This window comes from Ambystoma mexicanum, chromosome 8 (assembly GCF_040938575.1).
Source record: "Ambystoma mexicanum isolate Mex_15411 chromosome 8, UKY_AmexF1_1, whole genome shotgun sequence".
NCBI lineage: Eukaryota > Metazoa > Chordata > Amphibia > Caudata > Ambystomatidae > Ambystoma > Ambystoma mexicanum.
The window spans coordinates 539,036,448-539,059,145 of NC_090929.1; the positions used below are offsets into that span (position 1 = coordinate 539,036,448).

Sequence of the window (22,698 nt, forward strand, 5' to 3'; positions counted from 1 at the left end):
AAGGCATGCCTTCAGCACCTCTTCAGTTAATATCATATTTTAGCCTGGCTTGCATGGTTCTGTAGGACTTTTTGTGAGACACCCCTTCTATGCTAAGGAAATCACACCATATGTATTAGCTTCAATAGTTTCCAATTTCAGTTTAATCTCACTAAGTTGAATAGTATGCGCCACCAGCTCAAATGTAATATTATCGTAAAGTTCTGCGAATGATTTTAGAACCACATTTAGGGCAGAGATCGAAGGAGAGGTCAATTCCACTTGTTTTCAAATTCTTTCAGTGTGTGGTGTAAAGGGTGACTATTATCTGCCATATTTGATATCATATAAGATTATTCGCTAGGGGTATTAGGAGAAGATAGTTGCTCCATCAGGAATGAAGGTGGGTCCATTTGGGTCTTCCTGATCAGAGCTATCTAGCCAAATATTCCCAAATTATCCCTTTTCATTCACTTCGTAATCCCCCACCGGGCAACCTCAGGGCCAAATATTAATGGTGCAGCTTCTAACATGCTATCATCCACAATGTAATGTTTGTCAGTGTCCATAATCGCTCTGTTTAATTGATCTTCCATATTTGTAGCAGAGACTCTCCTTAACGGTGGCTGGCATACTTTGGTACTGGTTGTGGTGACTGCTGCTACATAGAAGTTGTCAATCTTACTTTGGGTCAGGGAGGCTAATCTCTCTCCTCCTCTCCCTCGACACGATTTAGGAGTTACTTACAGACTAGGATTGAAAGAGGCTGAGCGATCTAGGCCTTCTGAAGTAGACATCACTGTTTGATCACCGGCATTTACAGCTTCCACCGTGGCAGAGTCTTTCAGAAGAGGGACAGGACGGGAGGAGAGTGGATTTATCAACGTAGTCAAAGCGACAGAATGTTCAGAGTTCCCGACCAAAGCAGCTAAAAGAGAATCCAGTTTTAACAAAAATAAGACTGGTGTCATATCAGTGAGGTCCAGGGAGGTCAGCTGACCCGTATCAAAGCCGCCAACATGTAATGAATCTAAGTCAGATGTTGTCGGCAAACTAGGTTCCTTGCCATTTCTACTCTGTGATTTATACATCTCAGTTTTGTAAGTTAATCTATGCCAGCCACCCACCACAATTAAAAAGGAGAAGTCCACATCTAGATTTTGAAACCCCCATGAATACATGGTCTGCGGACTGCAGACAGCTGTACACTTCAAGACACTGCTGCGCACGCGCTTCGCGCTGAAGTGATGTTCTTAAAATTGCAGCCCCTCCTCCTGAATTGCAGTTCTTAAGGGGGGACTTCATTTCAAATACAAGGAAAAAACAGGATATCTGCTGCTTGACCACTCCGACTGCAGGCTGCTCTACACTTCAACACACTTCGCCATTTACTTAAACAGTAATAATGGCATTTATTGGTGCAACCTGCAAGTACACGTATGGGCACAACCAGCATACAAATGTTTTTTAATGTTATTTATACTGGCATAAATTGTGGGGAGAGGTACCATGAAAATACACTGGAAAAGGCTTCTGTGCACTTTTAAAAAAAAGTGTTTATTTATAAATCAACACACAGGAGAGCTTATACATTCACCTTGCTTATAACTTCTCAGAACATATAAGGCTTCTGTGCACTTTTACTGACCTGCACCTATTGTAATTGTTTACGTGCTACCATTCAAAACCGATTGCAAACAGTAGCTTTTTAGCTAACTTTTCATAGAATGTGTATTCTAAAAATACACAATTTTAACCAATTATTTAAAAAATGTACCTGGGGAAGAACCATCCTGAACCCTCTTTGTGGTTCTGGCTCCCCCTCTGTTATCGATCTTTCCCTTAAACTTGTGGCACCATTCCAATTACAAAATGTCACCAGCCTCCACTGTTCACAACCCATTTAAGTACACAGTCACTTTGCTTGAAGTGGTGCGCATTGTATACGCAAATTCAAAAGTCCGTTGTGAAAAAATATAATTTTCTACGTTCTCAGTTGGTTCTGCTGCAGTTTGTTCCATACAGACTAACAAGCTCCTACGGCTCACTTGACACTTGAAAAGATGCTGCACAATAGAGTAAAAAGATGAAATTGGGACTCTTCAGAATATATGCTCTCATCAGGTGCCGTTGGTAACTGGGGCTACTTGATTACTGCCCCAGCAGCCTAACCACTGGTTCCTCTGTTGTTGCCTAGTGGTCTGGCTGCTCTGTTCCATTTCAACAGAGAGAATCCTTTTCTTCTAAGGTGTGTACTGCTTTTGCGTCCCAGTTCTTTTTGCATTTTTACATTTGAAAAATGTTAAAATAAATAACACAATGTAAATGCATTTTGTTTTCTAACTTTATTTTTACTCTTCGCAATGACTCATTTTAGAGCTACGGTGGTGTTTCACATATCACTGATAAAGTGTGTAGTGCTCCTTTTCATCTGCAGACCAACACAGAGACTGCATCACATTCGTAGGCAATCAAAAAAAAATGCAGTCTTGTGGACTTTTATGCAGGAAATATTCCTCAGTCCCTAATTAGGCATTTTTTAAATATGAAGGTGAAATAAAGGGGTCCAGAACTGGAGACGATGGGGAAATTCCTCTTCAGCCACAATCCTTTGGCCATAAGGGGGTTCTGTACCTGGTATGCCGTAGCTGGCTAGAAATTCTGTTGGTACAGGGCAGGATGTCTCATATCCTTAGTGTGCTTCATGAGACCCATCCAGGGACTATTCATTCCAGGCCTTCAGGGACACAGGTACCTGGTGAGCCTACTAATGAGCATGGTGTGACTACCACCAATCCTTTGGTATCAGTTCCCCTTGTGCTACCGTAAATGGATATTATGGTACTGAAGAAGGGCCTTAAATCCTTAGATCAACTCTGAAAAGGTCTTATCCCCTGCCGAGGACTTGATCAAGCTCCAGATGAAACCTGTGAAAAGGCAGGGGTGGTACCATAGGTCCATCATCGAAAATGCCTTGTTTGCTGTCGGAAAATTCATCTTATTCTGCTCATGGTTCAGAGTTACAATATAAAGACAAGAAGGGAAAGGATTACTTAAAGTATGGTACCAATGTACCATACTAGATTCACTGGTGCCCAGAGTATTTCTCTTAAAAATAAAGAGACAGTCTAAGAACAGCAGAAGTCCAAAAAGCAGCTTCTCATTGCTTTGTTGGATTCTTCATCCCCTCGGATACTGGGCCTGGTGCTGGTTGAAATGCCTTGATTGACTGATCAAGTATTTCTTGCCGTTGTGATCCATGATGAGCTGGGGTGTGTCTCTTTGCTGAAAATTCCAGTACTCTGCCGTTTCCAACAATTTTTTTTCTGCGGTTACAGAGATCTCACCTTCTTGTCCAACGGTACTGAATGTTTTTGACTAGCATGCAGTACCACGCGCCTGTCATTTACAATATGCAGCAGCTGATTTCCTTTGGTGTTTTGGTAGAGAATCACACACTTGCACTTTCGACAGTTTTTAGTCTGCCCCTGCATGTGTAGACTCACCCTGATCTCCCATGCCTTTCCACTGCCCCTATAATTAGGAAAATGCATGACTTAACACTTCCTCCATCAATCTTCCACCAATCTTCATTAGATTCTGACCAACATTGTAATGTTCTGTCCTCAAATAAATATTGGGAACTGCTAACTGATACACTTGGGGAGCTCTGCTCTATTGGCCAAGGGTCCTCATATAATAGATACAGTCTCCTCCTCTAAGTTGGAACTGTCTGTTCTACCAGACAATTAAGCGGTGTGATGGTCACAGCTCTGGAGGGGTTAGACGTTTTCCCCTCCCGAGAAATCCACAGGCTCTGACATCTTTTCAAAAATTGAATTGAAAGACAATTATCTCTTTGTGGCTGTAGAGTGATGTGTGTTGCAATGTACACCTTTTCAATGCAACCACCCCTAATTTGGAGCCTACATTTTGTAAAAGCCTGGACAAGTACAGGGTATCATCAGGAGAGGTTCCAGTGGTATGTACTGGTACATGCAGCTAATTATTTGCACAGCAGGTGAATACTTCGCACATTTTTCATCCATGAATAAGGAAAGCATAACTGGGGATGTGTCTGTTAAAAGACCGTTTAATACAGACGTCTAGCATTAATTGGGCATCTATTTAGCAAGTTTCCACTCACATTCTGAATGAAATTAACACATTCTCTGAGTTAGCACCAGCGGCAGCAGGAAGGTTTGCTTTTCTGTTAAATTTGTCAAAGGAGTCTTCTTAAGACCAATTTCCGGTTGAAAGAGACCTTGCATACCCTGGGGTTTGTGTAATGTCTAAGGCTGGTATTATGAGTACCATGCTTATGCCAAGGCATCACATTTCAAATTAGACATAGAAGAGAACATGGAAAACACCCTTCTCACCAAAGACAGATGAAGTTCTTCAACCACACAAGACTTACTGACAGTTCCTTGTCTCATCAGCTAAATCTTTTTCTTTGACCAGAAATTTCTCACATGCATTCAGTGACTAGAAGTTCAGAAACGTGCTTGTTTTGAGTCTAATTTGGCGGTTAAAGAGAAGAGATTTTGCCTAAATGTAAAGCATGTGCCTGTGCCTTCTGGGGACCCTTCCAAGACCTCTATGTGACACTTTTCAAGTTCTGGTGCCCAAACACCTTGTCATTTTTAAAGCCATTTCCTTACCAGTAGGGGGCAAGATAAGACAATGTTTTCATGAATAATGAGAGGCTTCTCAAAGTAGTTGTGTCATAAACATTGTAATGATGAGATACTCAATAAGTTTTCCATGAGTTCCACCTTCATTCAGTCTTTGTCATCAGAGAGCGACCTAATACCCCCTTAGAGATCGAAGAACTCTTGTTTTTAGATGCAATCGAGGAATTTCCTGAACACCAGATTACCAAAGAGGTCAGGGATTCTATTCTCGGCATTCCAGTTTTCAAAAATCTGATAATTACTAAATATTTTCCTCCTGCTGAAAAAAGAATTCCACATGATTAAGATTGCAGTCATCTTGTAGTCAGTAATCGGTACATTATGTATCAAATTTGGTGGATAAGTTATCCCCATCGACCCCTCCCTATGGACGTGGGCCACTATATTCACCTCGTTTTCAGTTTCAGGCATTTTAACTTTTTCTGACTCAGATGCTGTCAAGGTGAGCCCTTTTGTGTTCAATGCTGACTTCAATTGTGAACTGATACTCAGGTTCTCAGCTGTACCCTTTCCCCTTTTCCTAATTTGGTTTACCGTTTCATGGGTGGGCTCATCATCTGACATGTTCCCTTCAGACAACATTGATGGAGATCCATTTAAACATCTCTTCCCATTTCGCAGTTTTTTTATCATGCTTGAACTTAAGGACACAATGAAACCTCACCCAGCCGGCTCAGTGCCAATCGCCTAATGCGCAGAAGACTTCTTTGTATGAGCAGTGGCGGACGCCCTAAAGCACCCTGTCGCACCCCGCGCCACGCACCGCGAACAGCATATAGTACTTGTCCGGTACTTGGTGCGCGGCGCGGGTGCGCCAGACTGCTACAATTTAAGGACCCAGGCTACGTGTCTCGTCACAGGGGGCGTGTCCACCAAAACAGGAAACACCTTTAAAAAACAAAAGGAGAAGGTGAAATTGAGTGCCTGTAGTTAGAGTTACACAACCACTTGTGCACAACTATTTGTACGCAGACCGTAAAGCGTGCAGCTTGTGAAACGCACAAGTTGTGAAACACACGAGTTCAAATGGTACGAACACAATAGGCGGCACAAGGGAGCTCCCCGAAGAAAAAGTCACCTTAGGGTCAGGCACGCTGGTGTTACCAGCCAAGACGTCCTCCTGGCAAGTCTGCTCACTGCAACAAGGCAGAAGTGCGGCGACGATAACTGCCAACAAGTCCCAACAAGTCCAATCAGATACAAAGCAGAGGGGCAGCGGCAGCAAACAGTACTTGTCCGGTACAGTCATCTTGTAGTCTCTGCAAGCATCGCTCAATGTTCACATCCCTATCAGGAAAGAATCATGGTAATTCCTGAGGTACACAAATAGAGGTTATCATTTTTAGTGCAAATGTCTTCCCTTTACTCTAAATGATGCCCCCAGGGTGTTCACCAAAGTGCTAGCTGCAGTAAAGGTGCACTGGAGGCTACAGGGGAATAATGTGTACCCCTACCTGCATGATTAGCTTATTAGAGCCCCTTCTAGAGCTCATCCGAAGAACAACATTAAAAAGTTGTGCATCACTCTGGCCAACCTCTGTTTAATAATGAACCAGAAGAAATCCAACCTTGCTCCAGTTGGATGATTCTGTTTCCCTAAGGAATTCTCGGCACAACCCCCACTAGCGAGATTTTTGCTATGCAGCAAACAATCAAAGTTTTCCATGAAAAACTTTCTTAAAAGGGATCTATTTTTCAGAAACCCTGTAGCCTTCTGGCCTCTTCCACTTAAGTGGTACCACATTTTATGTTATGTTACATTACTGTGATTTTGTACCGCGCTGAATCACCACCCCAGTCTTTTCAAAGTACCAAATCCGAGGCACATGCTCTCTGCCCGAGTAACCAGGCATTAGTCTGTTAGGAAAAATAACATGAGCAAGTGTGAAGTAACAGGGAGGGAAAGTGTGTCTGGAAGGAGTTTGCAGACAAAGTGAGGGAGTTAGGCAGGGTTAATTGCTTGTATTAGTATGGCTGTGTTTTACACCATTATATACAGACTATCTTCTATCTAGAGAGAGGCGACACAGAAGTATGTGTTGAGCTAACATACTCACTGGGATTCCATGGCAGTTTTGGAGTATTATAAGATTGAGATCGGGTAGTGTTGGGTGCATGAGGAGTTAGAGAGAGTGCTTGGGCAATCCTGAGATTTGTAGGCCTTTAAATGCCTTATGTCTCTATGTTTGCAACGGCGTGTAACCCAAAAGTGTGATGGGTGGAAGATTTTAAGTTCACCTTAGCCTCTGTATAGCTCTGGGTAACCTTCAACACTGTTGTTTAGCCTGTGTGCGCCAGTGGAAAAGGGACCAGCCTTATGCAAATCGGTATTGGACAAGCCCATAGCAGACCAGCATGAATTGCTAGGCCACGTCCACTTTGTACAGAAAGACAAGCAAGCCTTGACATGTTTTGGCTTTTTTGGACCGAACCAGTGAGGTGAGGATTAATTTCCTATGGCGCAGTGAGAAAGGGGTAGTCATACAAAGACCCATTGTTACCAACATGTAATCCTGGGGCACTCGCTCCGGGAGATAACGCCTCACCTCATATTTATACTCAATTAAAACAGTAACAAAAAAAACAGGGAATGCCTTATTCAACACCTCGTCCTTCAGGCTAAACTTATCACGCAATTCTACACAATGGACCAGTGGACGAGAGGCATGACCTCTACTAATATGTTTGTCTTTTCATAAATACTGACAAACCAATTCTTTCAATGTAAACATAAATTCACTTTAATTTAAAACATACACATAAAAAATTCAATTTTACACATTTTTTCTCGAAAGATTCATTATTTCGCAAACATTTTTTTAAAAAAAAAGTTATTGAAAAAAAGGGCTCAACTCACAAGTTCAATTTCCTACCATTCACTCACTCTGATTCTACATTACACTCATACCTCATATTCAATTTTTCTTGGACCATTTACATTTGGTCACCCTAAATTTATTGTTGCATTTCTATCTAGTTCCTTCGATCTATTGAAAGGTAACTCAATCTGTGTAGCTCTAATCTCACAGATGTATATCGTCTACACGTGTTTCAGTTGTCTGTGGACTATTTTTAAGTCCCCTAATAATACAATCTTCTTCAGGACGGCAGAGATAGCAACCTCTCTAAGTCCTGTCTCGTTGGATAGGGTTAGCCACAGCGCCTCCGCTGTGTAATCTGTGGTGGTGATTCAGATTCAGGAATTAATCCACCTTCATCTACAGCTACAGAACCACCAAAATCTGGATAAGCATCAAGAAGTAGGACATTCGATCATCCACTTCGTGTGTCTTCCTATTTATGTCGGGGTCGACTGATTTCTGACTGTGATCTTTCTTCACCATGAGGCCATTCCCATAGCCTTATTTATTCGATTTCCTACAAATATCTTCCAATTTAGGTCACCAATTGTTTCGTGCCTCGTCTGTTAGGTGCACCAGAGTCAGTATTCCACTTATAGTGCCCCTCAGGGTGATCCTCTCACTCGACTCGCATTACTCCCGCGACTCGCAAGTAGCCGTTCTAGACGATTCAAAAACAAATTTGAAAAAATGTTTGTGAAATAATTAATCTTTTGAGAAAAAAATGTGTAAAATTTCATTTTTTATGTGTATGTTGTGAATGTATGTTTACATTGAAAGAATTGGTTTGTCAGTATTTATGAAAAGACAAACATATTAGTAGAGGTCATCCCTCTCATCCACTGGTCCATTGTGTAGAATGTTGTACTCAATTACAACAGTCAGAAACATATTTGGTAAAAACAGCTCAGATACGTATTGCTCAAATGAAATAAACAAAGATTCATACATCATTAAATTCTAACATAAATAGGATTTCAATTTTCTGAAACCATAACTCTTTCTGATTCACATTTTACATACATATGGCTTTTTACATATATCCCACAACAGAAATTCTAAACAGCATAGTCAATAATCCTTGGCTCAGTGTTGTTACAGATGCTTTTGGGATATCACCATATATGCTTCTTCAAAGGCTACATTTCTGTCGTTTTTAATTCAATAACAAAAGACGCAGGGGGTCATCACAGGTTAGGTGGAGTGGTATTACTGCTGCATTACTGCACCGCCCAATCCTGAGTTTGGGTGGAAAGTTGGAGATTTACCTCCAGCTTTTAGCTGGAGGTAAATCTGTCCACTTTCCACCCATTTCAGCGCTATTACTGCTGTGCTATTAGTACCGCAGTAATAGCGCCAAGAATGCCCCATTGGGTCCAATCGACCAAATGGCAATGGGGACTTACCGCCCCCGTCCCCCACCCCGCATATTGGGATCCAGTGCTAATAGTTTGGGCTAAATTGTGGTAACGCAATTTGCGTTGGACGGTATACCAGCATATTTAATGCCGGGATACTGCTCACTCATGAAAGAGCCCACAGTCGCCTATAAAACAAAATAATTTTCTTTAGGCCTCATTGTAGATAACAATTTAAGGCCCATTTTTATGGGCTAAATTAATGAAATCCCCTAACCCATTTTACTTCCCATCACCAAACGCTTATCATAATAAATGTTTCTATATTTCTTCATAGCCCTTAAACAAGAAAAAGCTAAAATCACTAATTGATCCCCACATTATTTACTTAGAGGGCCTTCAAGCAACGTGACACGCTACTTACCCGACTTCTTGTTGGTTAGGGAGCTATTCCATTCAAAGTTATGCACACACTTCTGAAGCCCGCACTCCCAGCGAACCTGTGCAAACAGACACACCTGTTTGTTTGGCTCCGCATGCATACCGAGGTTATACAACCTAAGGAGCCCACTGTGGCTCCAACCTTTCAAGTTGGTGATTTCTTCACATGGACAATGGGGCATCAGACTGGCAAACCGGTCGGGTGCCCTGCATCCATTATTTGTTGTCACTGCTACCATGGCAACAGCCCGATGGAAACTCGGCTGAAGCACAGAGCCAGCGGCGGCCATCTTAACGTGGTATTTCTAGCATTATGGTATATTCCAAAGGCACTTCAATTACATTATTGGAACCAGGATAGGCAATTCCTTACTCATAATAGGGTAAAAATCAAACCCATGAATTACCTTTACTGTTAGCACCGTACCACCGCTAAGTGTCTAGCTCAATAACCGTAATCATGTCATTTAGCTTGTGCATACTCCAGGCAAGCCGCTTGACAATCTGTTCTCTCTTTTTCTCCCAATCGACTCAACCCTTGAGCCTCATATTTCAATCATATCATGTATGTATTTGTCTATTTCGGCAGGTACATTCAAAGCCATAGCTACACACAGCTAGGCATCTATGTGACACCACCTCCTATGATGCATACAGATCTATACTCATGTATACTCATTTGTGCTGCAAGTCCCTATCCAATAGTGGCTAAGTCATTCCTCTGGGGTTTCTGCTACTTGTTAGACACCTTATGGCTCATTCCTCTGGGCTGTTCACAATCTGATCCCTACCGTTCCAAATTGAAGACAAGAGAACATCTGGAGATCTCTGCATTATCTCACTCATTATATGGCTGATTTCTCCCAGAGCTCAGATCTGTTCACAATCTAGTCCGATACAGCATTCTACATTATCAAAGACATTAAAGTAGCACTGTATATCTCCTGTCATAGGCCACATAAGAAGTACACAACCAGTTTAATCTGTCCAAAGAGTCATTTATAGAAAACCTTTGCAGAAAACATGAGAGATCCCACTTGGAATTCATACCCTGTGGCGTTAAAGATTCTAGAATCTTGATCCATGCTATGTATCACTGTAAGAGCTTCTTCTGTTGGCAAACCCCTCTCTTCGAAACGCTCATCCTCTCCAAAATCATACATTTCAAACTGTGCATTATTATGGTTGGCTTGCATAAAGTGACTCATCACTGGTGACTTTTTGTTATTGAGCCTGATATTAGACTTGTGTTCTGGCCAATGTAGCAAAAGCCACAGGAGGACTTTAAGCCAATAATTCACGTTGGAGGAATCGTAAGTGGCAGAATGCCGTAAAAGATGTTTTGCCTGAATAACAATGCATAATGACATTCCCTTTTAGAATGTAACCACAATATTGGCAATTGTGGCATGGTTGTGTCCTGTGTATCTGTTCTTTGTCAGATCTTGTCAGATCTTGCTGTTTGTACTCTGCTTATACCAGTATATTTCTCAATGCTGCACTTTTCTTGTAAGCAAAGATCAGTGGAGCCGGGAACAGCTTCTCTAAGGTTTGGTCTAGCTTCATAATTTCCCAGTTTCTTTTAACAATCTGCTTAATCTTGCGGCTCTGCACCGAATAGGTCGTGACATAAACTAATGAAGGATTCACCTTGGTGGATTTTGATTTCAATAAGTCCTCTCTAGGGATCTGTTCTACTTTCCTCGCTACCTCATCAATGAGTTCTGGGTTGTATTTTCTCTGCCTGAATTTGCCCTTAAGATTGGTTGCCTGAATCTTGTGTTCTTCCACTGAAGAGATATTCCTCCAATACCTCATGAACTGACTTAATGGTACACTATCCATTGTCCGTTTGGGGTAAAAACTGGTTACACTGTTACGATCTGTGCTTTGTGTGAAAATCTTTGTCTTAAGCATGTTTTCCTCTCAGCACACTTCTACATCAAGGAAGAGCAAATTATTAAGACTATGGGCCTCATTACACGGTAGGCGGCAGAGAACCATGGCGCTATTAAAGGGGAAATGGGAATTACCACCCCATTCCAAGGTTGGCGGGGCGGTAATTCCCCCTTCCACCATTGCCCTTCCCCATTCCCATTTTTGCCCCATAGGGCATAATGGGAATGGGGAAGGTGCTAATTACGGTACCGCAAATTGCGGTACCGTAATTAGCTCCCTGGGTCCCTTTGCGGGTTGGTTTTTAACACCTGCAAAAAGCAGGCGTTAAATACCGCAACCCGCAAAGGGACCTCGTAGTAAGGCGGTAAGGATTTACCGGTACCGGTAAAATACCGGTACCGGTAAACCCTTGCCGCCTACCGTGTAATGAGGCCCTATATTTTGAAGTGAATTTAATGCGAGAATGCATGTTATCCATCATTTCAAAAAAGTTCTGTAAATTGGTTTGGATACCTCTCCATATCCCAAATGCATCATATATGTATCTTGTATAAAGTACAAGATGTCACCATCTCTCCGATGTCAAGACGTATTCAGTCTCCAGGTATGGCATGTACATGTTGGCATGCTAGTACCTGAGATCGGTACAAAGTGTCTGTCTCCAAATATAAAGAAATGATTTCTTAGAACCAATTTCTGTTATCTGTTTTCTGCCCTATCTGGAAGCTGTCACATTATTTTCATACTGAATGCTTTGAGGTGCAATCAATGAGATGTGATCCATTGTCTTGATGCCAAGAAAGCTACTGTTGATACTTCACGCCTGCAACTGTGATGTGAAAGATATTCTTGGCAATAGTGTTATTATGTGAGAATAGGCTGATGAGTGATATTGGGATATCAGGATATTAGGCTGCGGGCTACGCTGAATGCTGTGATGGATAACATGTTGGGTTGGGGAACTCACATTGTGTTGTTTATATTAACTGTTATATGTGAGTGGAACCCAAGTTTGAGTATATACTATGAGTGAGTGAGCCAATGTGGGAGATGGCCAGATTTACTGCAGGTCGTGTAGATGATGGAGTTCAGTGAATATGTACATCCTATGTTTGTGTGCAACATGCAAAGATTCATCATTAGAAGGGCCTGTCTGATGAATTATGGGGCTTATATGGAGATTAATGGACGGTAGGGGAGCCTGGGTAACAGCGTTGTTGGCCAATACAGGATATGGTTTAAGGCGATGTACAGTTGGTTGGCTTAATGAACTGATGATAGGAAGATCGTGATGTTTATTGAATAACAGAGGCTAGCGAGGGTGGGGCGGGGATGATTATTATTATACTATACGTTTAAAGAATAAGAAACCAGGCACAGGCTTTGGAGTAATTTCAGTTCAAGACAGTAGTGTTTTTGTACATACTGTAACTCAGTATCACCTTGCGGAGATACTGGGTGTTGTGTTATGCATATCTTTTAAGTGTTTTAGTAGTTTATGTGTGTTTGTTTTTGTTGACTGTTGTCTTGTGGGCACCTATGCGACCTATGATCTTCTGCCCCCTCATATCCTGCTTCAGGGGAAGGTATTTGAATTAGGTGGTTGGATACATTTTGGAGAATGGCAATAGATGGGTGAATTTAACATCTGTTCGTGGAATGTTAAGGGCCTTAATATTCCTAGGAAGAGGAGGGAAGTGCTAACAAGATTGAAGAGAGAGAAAATTGATATTGCTCTTATACAGGAAATTCACCTGCTGAAAGAATCCAAGCACCTCCTTAAAATTACTCTGTTTACTAGAGTATTTTTTAACTTTCACAGTACCAAATCGAGGGTAGTGGGAATACTACTGCGCAAGGGTCTGAATTTGAGCATGGACAAGGTAGTGATGGATGAGAAGGGAAGGGCAATTCTGATAGATGCTAAATATGAAGGTAGATTGATCACAATAGGGTCTATTTGTGGACCGTGTGTTGACAGGAGCAGTTTCTTTAAGAGGACATTGACACTTTTAAGTGAAATGAATGGGGAATACATGGTCCTGGGGGTTGACTTTAATTGTGTTCTTGATGGAAGAATGGAGCGTTCCGCCCAGTGCAAATACACAGCAGAGAGCACGAGTAAAGCGTTTAATGAGTTTTTACACGGTATGGACTTAGTTGATGCTTGGAGATTCATGCACCCCAGGGAGAATTCATATTCAAGGATTGACTATTTCCTGATTTCAGAAAGACTTCCTGAAAAGATCTCGAGTGTAGATATTAAAGAAAGGGGTATTTCAGATCATTCCTTGATGACAATGCAATTGTATAGGGGAATGGAATGGTCTGGATCCTCTAAATGGCGTTTCAAAACCTACATATTGCAAGAACAAGGAGTGATTGAGTCCCTACAAGAATTCACCACAAATTTCTTCACTATAAACAAGGGTTCTGCATCCAATATAATGGTCTGGCACAGCTTTAAGGCGGCCGTTAGGGGGGAGCTGATGAATATCACAGCTCGTAGGAGAAAAAAAGGAATGGCTGAGGTTAAGAGGTTGGAGAGTGAATTGGGCACAGGCCAGAGGAAATAACAAATGACAAAAAGTAGCAAAGATAAGGCTAATGTGGAGAGATTGAGGTAACGCCTTAGACAGGAGATGGATGTCCAGTATGAGAAAGGCATGTTCATCATGAGGCAGAAGTACTGGGAACAAGGGGACAAGAATGGTAGGTTGTTAGCAAATAGGCTATGTGGTCTACTTGATAACTCCTTTATCCAGAAAATAGAGGGTGAAGGCGGAGAGTATAAAGTTAAGAGAGGTGAGATATGCGAGAGATTCAGGAGATTTTACAAATCTCTTTATAGGGAAGACCAATTTCCAACATCTGAGAATATGGATAGTTTTTTTGATAAAGTTACTTTACCATGGTTGTCTGACGACCAAGCTATGACTGTTGATGGTCCCATCAGTGGTGAAGAAATATTGGCAGCCATCGAACAGCTTAATATAGGTAAATCACCAGGTTCAGACGGTCTTCCGGTAGAGTTTTACCGGGCGTTGGGTCAAGTATTGATACCGTTCTTATGTACGCTATACAATGGTTTCATGTCTGATGGGATTGTATGTCCCACAATGAAAGAGGCTTGCGTTGTGGTGACCCGAAGCCAGACAAAGACTGTAAAAAATTTGAAAACTACAGACTGATTTCATTTTTAAATGTTGACCTTAAATTATTTACAAGAATAATGACTAATCGGCTTGATAGGTGCATTGGTGATCTGATCAGTCGTTCTCAGGTTGGATTTATGCGGGGTAGATACGGGTATGACCATGTAAGGACACTAATAGACATAATGGGATTACCGAAGGAAAAGATTCAGAACACACCTTTAATCTTTATGGATGTGGAAAAGGCCTTTGATAGGGCCTTCTTCGAATACACATTTAGGAAAATGGGTTTTGGGGACACTTTTATAAGAGTTATCAAAACGTTGAACTCATCTATTAGTGCCAGAGTCAGGGTCAATTGTATTATGTCTTCTCCTTTCCTTCTGTACAGAGGTATTCGGCAGGGCTGTCCGTTATCACCATATCTGTTTAATTTGGCACTGGAACCGTTGATTGCATATATAAAACAAGAACAGAGTCTTCATGGGCTTCAATTTAGGGATAGCAAAGTTAAAATCTTGTGTTATGCGGATGACATGACTATCATCTTGTCAAACCCGTTGGAAGGATGTGAGAAGCTTCAATGTATGTTCAAGGATGTGAGAGTATTATCTGGCCACAAGATAAACTGGGAAAAGACAGTGGTTTTTCCTCTGGATGTTGGACAACCCAGGAATGTTATAGGTTCCAGGAATTGTCAATGGGAGACTGGAGCAATGAAGTATTTAGGAAATTACATGGTCTGTGACCTGAACAAAATGGCGGAATATAATATTTCAAAGACTTTGGAGAAAATCCAGAGAGATATATTGAAATGGGGTCGTTTAACACTGGGGCTGTGGGTGAAAATTAATTCCATAAAAGTGTTTCTTTTACCGAAAGTGCTTTACATTATCCAATCAGTCCCCCTGAAATTCACCAAGAAGGTTATCGGTGGTATTGATAAGGTCTTTCAGGAGTTTCTTTGGTGGGAGGGTAACAGACCCAAGATTCCTAGGCATATTTTAACACTCTCTGTGAAGGAGGATTTGGATATCCAAACTAATGGATTATTGCACTGGGTTTGTTGTATTTTTCCAAAGTTATCAAATATGTCCCTTACTGGCAGATTATTGAGAGTGAACAGTTTTCGCCTTATGCTCTATGTGATATGTACTTGATGTCTAAGATGCCAAATTCTACAGTGAGATTATCCACTATGTGTACAACTAGAGAGGCTTTACAAAATTTCATGACAAATAGAGGGGCTAACATCTGGATACACTACGATGCATCTCTATGGCATAATGAGGGGCTACAAATAGCAAATAGGACTTTATGCTGGCAAAGTTGGATCAGAAAGGGCATATTTAGAAACGTAATGTCTGGGAGGGCGGTCATATGATCTCATTTGAACACCTATGGGAATCCTTCGGGATTGGGGGTAGGGAACATGGGCGTTATAGAGACCTCAAAATTCTTCTGACAGAAAGCCAGGGAATGCTATGGGATACCATGAGAGAGAGACCCTCGGCCTGTGAGATTATCTGCACTTGTGCAGTGTCAACGTACATGAAGCTAATGCCGACAGACAATTCACATATGGAAGCATGGGAAAAACTTCGCCAGGCTTGGGGGGAGGATCTTGGGATGGATATTCCTTGTGAAGAATGGGAGCATCTGCTTCGTATTGGTGTACAGTCAAAAATTGATCTCGGACTAAGGTATATGAGACAAAGAATTATTTGTAGATTGTATTGGACCACTGTTTGAATGGCTAAGTAAGGACTGTTGGATACGGATAACTGTTGGGGTTGTGGTCTCAGTGGGGGCTACTTAATACATATGCTGTGGTCATTCTCAAGGGTATCCACCTTTTGGAGTGAAGTCTTAAACAGATTAGACATTATACTGGGAGACTCACTCCCACACACTTCCAACTCGATTATTCTGTTATCGAACAGAGGGAGAGGGGACAAGGCCAGAGTGAGAACAGACTGAATCAATAGAGTTTTGGTAATGGCGGCTAAGCAAATACTGAAAGTTTGGAAATCAAGGAAAAAGCTGAGTGTAGATGAGTGGCTGTTAGATATCCGCACCTTATCTAACTACGAGAAAGTAATTCTAATAAAACAAAAGCGGGAGGGGCAGTACTCTCGGATCCGGGGTCCTTTTAATGAATTGTACAGCGAAAGCTCATTAACCACATAAATTGTATTTTGTATATATTAGTTGGGGATTATCGTGACTTTTATATGGTGTTGTGTGCTGTGTTTGTTGGTGTTGTATTGTCTATTGTAGTTAAATGTTTAAAATTGGTTGTTGAATAGAGGTTTTCAGTAGTTATTAAGGTCTTCATTTTATGAATTGCAAAATTGTATGTTCGATTACATAACATATTCATGTATCTTACAATCTGAGGGAAAATCCCTGATGTTATGGATATGTTGATGTTACTGTTCTTTTGTATGTTTTATTTTGAAATAATAAATAAAGTGATTAAAAAAAAGAACCAATTTCCACAGTGTAAGAAGAAAGACGCCTGCTTCACAGGCCTCTGCCGAGAGTAGGTGCCATTCCATGGCTTCCATCCCGGCTTCTTGAACGATAGAAGTATAAAGGGACGTGACATCCATCATGAAGAGGATCTCTCTTCGACCAAATCTACAGCCTTCAATTTCAGTAGAAAGTGGGTTCTGTCATGAATATAAGATGCACTGTTCTGAATCAGAGGCTGTATCACCTTATCTAGATACTGAGATAAGGGCTTTAAGAGGCTTCCCATGGCTGCAATAATAGGCCTCCCTGGGGAGTTGCTAAAGTATCTTAGTAGGCGTGTACATTACTGGCATAATAAGAGGGTCTACCAGTAAGAAAGCTTTGGTGTAGTCTGTTATCACCCCTAGTCAGTCTGCCTCCTCCACAATTTATTTTACCATAGCACTTACCTGTTCACTTAGGGAGGAAAACTATGAACAATAATTGTGAGGCTGCATGTTGTTTAATTAATTTTAACACTGGCAACACTGGCAATAGCTGTCGGTAAACCTTCAAAACCACCCCACACTATTGTTGTTCAGCCAATCTGCGCCATTGCGAATGGCGACCAGCCAATGAAAATCAGTATTGTAACAGCCACCAATGGACGCAGACCAGCCGGACTGCTAATTTATGTCCCCTCTGCAGAGAAATACAAGCAACGCAGACATGTTTCGGCCTTGTAGGGACGTATCTGTTAGGTGAAGCTTGCTTTTGTATGGCACATCAAGGAAGGACCCATATCTGTGCATGCCTTCTTTAACTTAGGGAGACAAACTCTAACAATGAAATGTCATGCATGGGTATAAGTTTTTGAATTAACCTTATGTATTTATTTATTTACCAAATGAATATATTGCTTTGATCCAAAGCGCTGAACATTTTAGAATGAAATTACGTAAAAATAAGGAAATTGATGAGAGCAGGATCACGAACCAATACAGAAACAATGTTACATCAAGCATTAAGAAACAGATTGAAGAATATGGAGTTTTAGATGTAGTTTGAATCGTGATAGATTAGAGAACGATTACATTGAAAGTGGAATAGAATTCCAGAGAGCAGGAGCAAGCGGTTGAAAGAAGCGAAACCAAGAGGAAGTGCAAGGGGTGGGGGGGTGGTGAGGAACAGAGAGACGAAACTGAGTGGCTGAATCTCTTGAGGGATGGTATAAAGAAACCAAAGAGCATAGATAAGGCAGAGGCTAAAACATGAATACATTTAAAAACGAAACACTGAAAGTGAAACTCCAGGTGTTGCTTAATTGGGTGCCAGGACTTTACTTTTTCACCTGAAATAAGGTGGCAAATGCTGTGACCTCCTGATCAGCAACTCACCAGCACAATTCCTTTTGCTGTAAACTGTGCCAACAAATTGGGAAGAAGGGAGAGCACCTGCACATAAGAGTAATGAAAAATTACCTCCATGGTTTTTCATGTACACTACTGCTTCCAATAAAAATGTGGGAAATGGCAGTGAAGCTACTAGGGCTCGTCTTACAGGAGGAGCGGGTTACCCAGGCGCATGAACGCAGCGTTGTGTTCAGGATTCCAAATTCTGTAGCTGCATCCTGGAGCATCTTTAGAACAGTTTCCCTGCCCGTTGCAGTAGTACAGTAGTAGACTTCTACACAAGTTGTGAAAGAGGCAGAGCTATGATTAAGAGTACCTGAATGACCATGTGGGTTATTTTACTTTATTATTGGTTCATCAAAATGTGTAATCTACTCCATAACATGTCTGTCTTATGTCTGCATGAATCCTGGAGTAATGCATAAAGAGTCCTTGTGGAGTAGCCCGGCTCAGAACCCATTCCACAATTTATCAAGGACCTTTTTCATGGTTATCTCTGACTTGTAATTCCTTCGGAAAGTCTTGGAACTACCATATTTGATTTTAGAAATTAATTGTCTAATAATGCAACACCACTTGTTGGTTTAGAAAACCAGTATAATTCTACATACGCTCTTCAGAGCTTCAATCCCAAGAAGACCAGTGGGTTTGTGTTGCTTTCCCTTTCCAAAGTTCAGGGAAGAAGCAGAAGGATTACTTTCAGGTATGGCGCTCCAGGTGCAGCTACTGAGCCTGTTTCAGCCCAAGGTTGTTCAGTATTTAAGCAACTGCTCCTCTTTGTTCTCACATTGATTGAGTTTCCGCAGCCCCTTTGCACCCTACCTATAGCCCCTTCCCTCCCTGACAGTCATCTTGCTCTCTATCTGCAGCCTGTGTTTCTGTATGCAGTCTGTGTTATCAGTTTGTAGTTTCACTCCAAAGTATTATTGCTTGGTATCCAATGATAGGATCGTTAGAAGAAATGTCATTTCTGAAACCGTTTTTAACAGTATTTATGTCCCAGTACTCCCTGAGAACCATCCAGCACTTTCCTCAAATATTGTAGGACTGCAGTTAAGTCATTAAATTAACCCAGTCCTAGAATATGTGGGAAGTGCTTTTTACAATTAAGAAATACATTTTGGTTCAGAAATCATGTTAATTCCAACAATATTAGCTCATAGGTATCCTTGATCATAGTTTGTATTTTCCTTGATTCTAGTCTACAGTTCTGTCCATAGTTTACTTGATTCCAGTCCATAGTTTCAGTCTGTAATTTCCTTGATTCTTATCTGCAGTCCAGTCCACTGTTCCTTGACTCCAGTCCATAGTTTCCAGTCTGCATTTCCAGCTCAAAGTGCTTTTGTTCTTTATCTTTAGTACTCTTGCTCCCTGTTTCCTATCTTGAACCTTCAGTTACTTAGCATTCCTGGTATATTCGGCAAAGGTTTGTCTTATGGTTCTTGAAGTCCTTTTTTGCCAGTGTTTGTGTGTGGGATTCCCAGGAAACAATCTCTGCACTTTCCTTTTTCACATTGCTACATTGTCCATCATGCTATATTTAACAGTGTGTCGACTCCTGTTTCAGGGTACAGTCATGGTTATTTTCTTGTTTCAGAAGGCAATTGAGCCCCATTAAAGTTTGGCAGTATTTTAGCGGTCAATCTGCCAAAATACTGACAAATGCAATTATCGTTACCGCCACCTGGTCCTGTGGATTTACGATGGGATTACAAGTGGTGGTAGGGCAGTCTAAGTCCCCATTTTTGGAGTCAATAGGACTCCATGGGGATTTCCCATAAGATCTTCCATTACTGCATTCCCTGTGATACTGAGGCCATATGGATTGCCCCAGTAACCAATACTGCATCTATGAAGCATATCTCAAACCTGGATATAAAATATGTATCTGGTATTCAGTTTATGTTTTGTCTCCTCTCGTTTGGCAGCTTTTCACTCCACGCTTGTCCTCCACAAGTTCCTTCCGAACAAGCCAGCTATCCTCTGCCAGTGATCTACAACACTCCTTTTCCAGTTGTCCGGCATGCTCCAGGCTGAGCAAGATGCTCCTCTCTCCAGCCCAATTTGGTAAGGCATGATGATCAGATAATACAATGAAATCTGAATTATGTGATGCTTCCTTTCTCTTCCTTTCCAGACAATCTCCTTTCTCCTCGTCGCTCCCCAGACACTCTCCTCATTCATCGGTTTTCATTCCTATTTCTGATGAGTAATGAGGAGTGGGGAGTTAGTAATAAGAATGAAATGATGAGTGAGAAAGATGACTGAGAAGTTAGTAGGAGGTTTGCAAAGGAGTAATGAGGATGAGCTAAAATGCACACTGGTGAGTCAATTTAAGGACATCCTCATTTCCCCCTCACACCTTCGTATAATGCATCCTCCTCACTCATGAGACTTCATTCTCATGTACTTAACCTTAATGTACTGTATACGTGCAACTTTGTATAATATTTACATTCACTTAATTAAAATACTCTGGTGGTATTAAGTAAAATTTGTTTTTGTTGTTCACAATACTTTCAGATATCGCCCTGCTTTTCCTGCCTTACGTCTTGCATGCTTGGGAAGAGGAGCATTAAGGTGTTAGAATAACAAATGATGATTGAGGAGTAGACATGATGACTGAAGGGTAGAAATGATGACTGATTTGTGCCAGGGGTCGCCTCGTAGAACTCACCAAAAAATGTAAAAAGTAGTCAAAAAACAGTGTACACCGGTGCAAGAAGTTATGCAATTTCATTCAGGGCCCCTCTCCCAGCTGGGTCAGCAAATTCAAACAGATTGCAGAACAGACTACATGAAAAGGAGCTGTCAAAGAAATGCCCCAACACTAGAATCATTTATAGTAAACAAAATATTAAGCATTTGTGATTGTACGACATGAAATAATCTCCCCACACAAGTTTGTTTGGATCTTACACCTCAAACCCATATAGAGAAACATATATTACAAGCAATGATTGGGTTCATGGACCTTCCCACACCGCCCTCAGTTATCTCCTGTGACATCACAATCCACCCCCATTCCCACAACACAAAATTATGGAATTGAAACATTTGAGGCGATCAGCGGAATTTTAATAATCTGCCCTGGTCACCTCATACTGATTCACATGAGAACCGCTACCCACCATGTCACCATCAGAGTCTTGAACCACAGACATACTGTTGCACAAAATGTTGCATATTGGGGACACTCTAACTCTTTTCCCAGGAAAACGTTCTATGGGGTGATTTGAAACTGCTGTGATTCTTGCCGGCTCCACTAGAAAATCGTATTTCATAAATGATTTTGAATTATAAATGGTCATGTATTCATTCTTTGCTGGCGAAACCTGGGAGCTCTGTTGACCTTGGAAAATAACAACCATTGTGTAATTCTCTTAAAGCTGGCCTGGGATCGCACACTCTGCACTAATTTACAAGCTGCAGCATCCTCTGCTGCAAACAAAATGCTTGCACACGTTTAAAGCAGAAGCAAGCTTTTTAGGGCCTATTTACCTCATTTCATTCTACCACAAGCCATGATTATACTTACCTATGCCCCAGCATTTATCGATTAGTTTTATAAGCCTTTGATTTCCCATGCATCAGAAAGATCCCTTTACCCTTTTACAGTGCTACTCTCTCAGCTGATAAGTATGTTCCACCATACCGCGCTGAACTTGCATTTTAATTACACGATTCATGAGGGAGGGCATAAAAATGTGAGGTCTGAGGCTGACCACTGATAACTGAAGAGGAGGAAAGCAGAACCAATTATGACATGAGAGAAGGATGCATCATAATAGTCTAAAATGTACAGTGTGTGGTGAGTGAAGAAGAGGTGCGAGCAGGAGGAGTGAGAACTGATGAGTAAGGATGAAGACGGATTAATAAAATGGACCAATGAGGAGTAAGGAATGGGAGTAAGGGCGGAGTGAATCTCAAATAGAAACTGCACACCTCAGCTTTGCATTTACTCTCCACCACCCCCATTTCGAAGATTCCAGCAGTCTGTATTCACGTTTAAGTTTGAGAACCAGACAGGACAGAAAGATGACGCTATTGTGCTATCTGCAGAATCCCAACAATGAGTCGAAACAAAAATATCCTAAGAAGTATGAAAGTAATGAAGCAAAGAAAAATGCGAGAGAGGAGCACCCTGTCCATGAGGAAAAGACAAAAACGATACCTCCTAACCACAGAGGCTTTTATTTATTTATTTATTTATTTATTTATTTGCATTTGTTAAGCGCGCAACAGCCCGGAGGCATTGTGGCGCTGGTTACAGACAGTTTACTTAGTTACAGAAATGGTGAACAGTTGCATTCATATATACAGGCAAGAGGATATAACAGAACATACAGAGGGTCAGATGAAGAGGTGGGTTTTGAGTTTTTTGCAGAAAGTAAGGAGAGAGTTTTCAGTTCTGATGTCAGTGGGTAGGGCGTTACATA

At 41.4% G+C, this 22,698-nt stretch overlaps 1 protein-coding gene across 3 annotated transcripts in view; it reads left to right on the plus strand.

The window, feature by feature from the left end:
• Positions 1–22,698, plus strand: part of CCDC27 (coiled-coil domain containing 27) — a 617,891-nt gene that overhangs the window by 177,142 nt on the left and 418,051 nt on the right. For all 3 annotated transcript variants that reach the window (XM_069610244.1, XM_069610243.1, XM_069610245.1), the window contains one exon: positions 20,188–20,326. In XM_069610244.1, the coding sequence (XP_069466345.1) occupies positions 20,188–20,326 (139 nt within the window). The remainder of the gene's footprint in view (positions 1–20,187; positions 20,327–22,698) is intronic.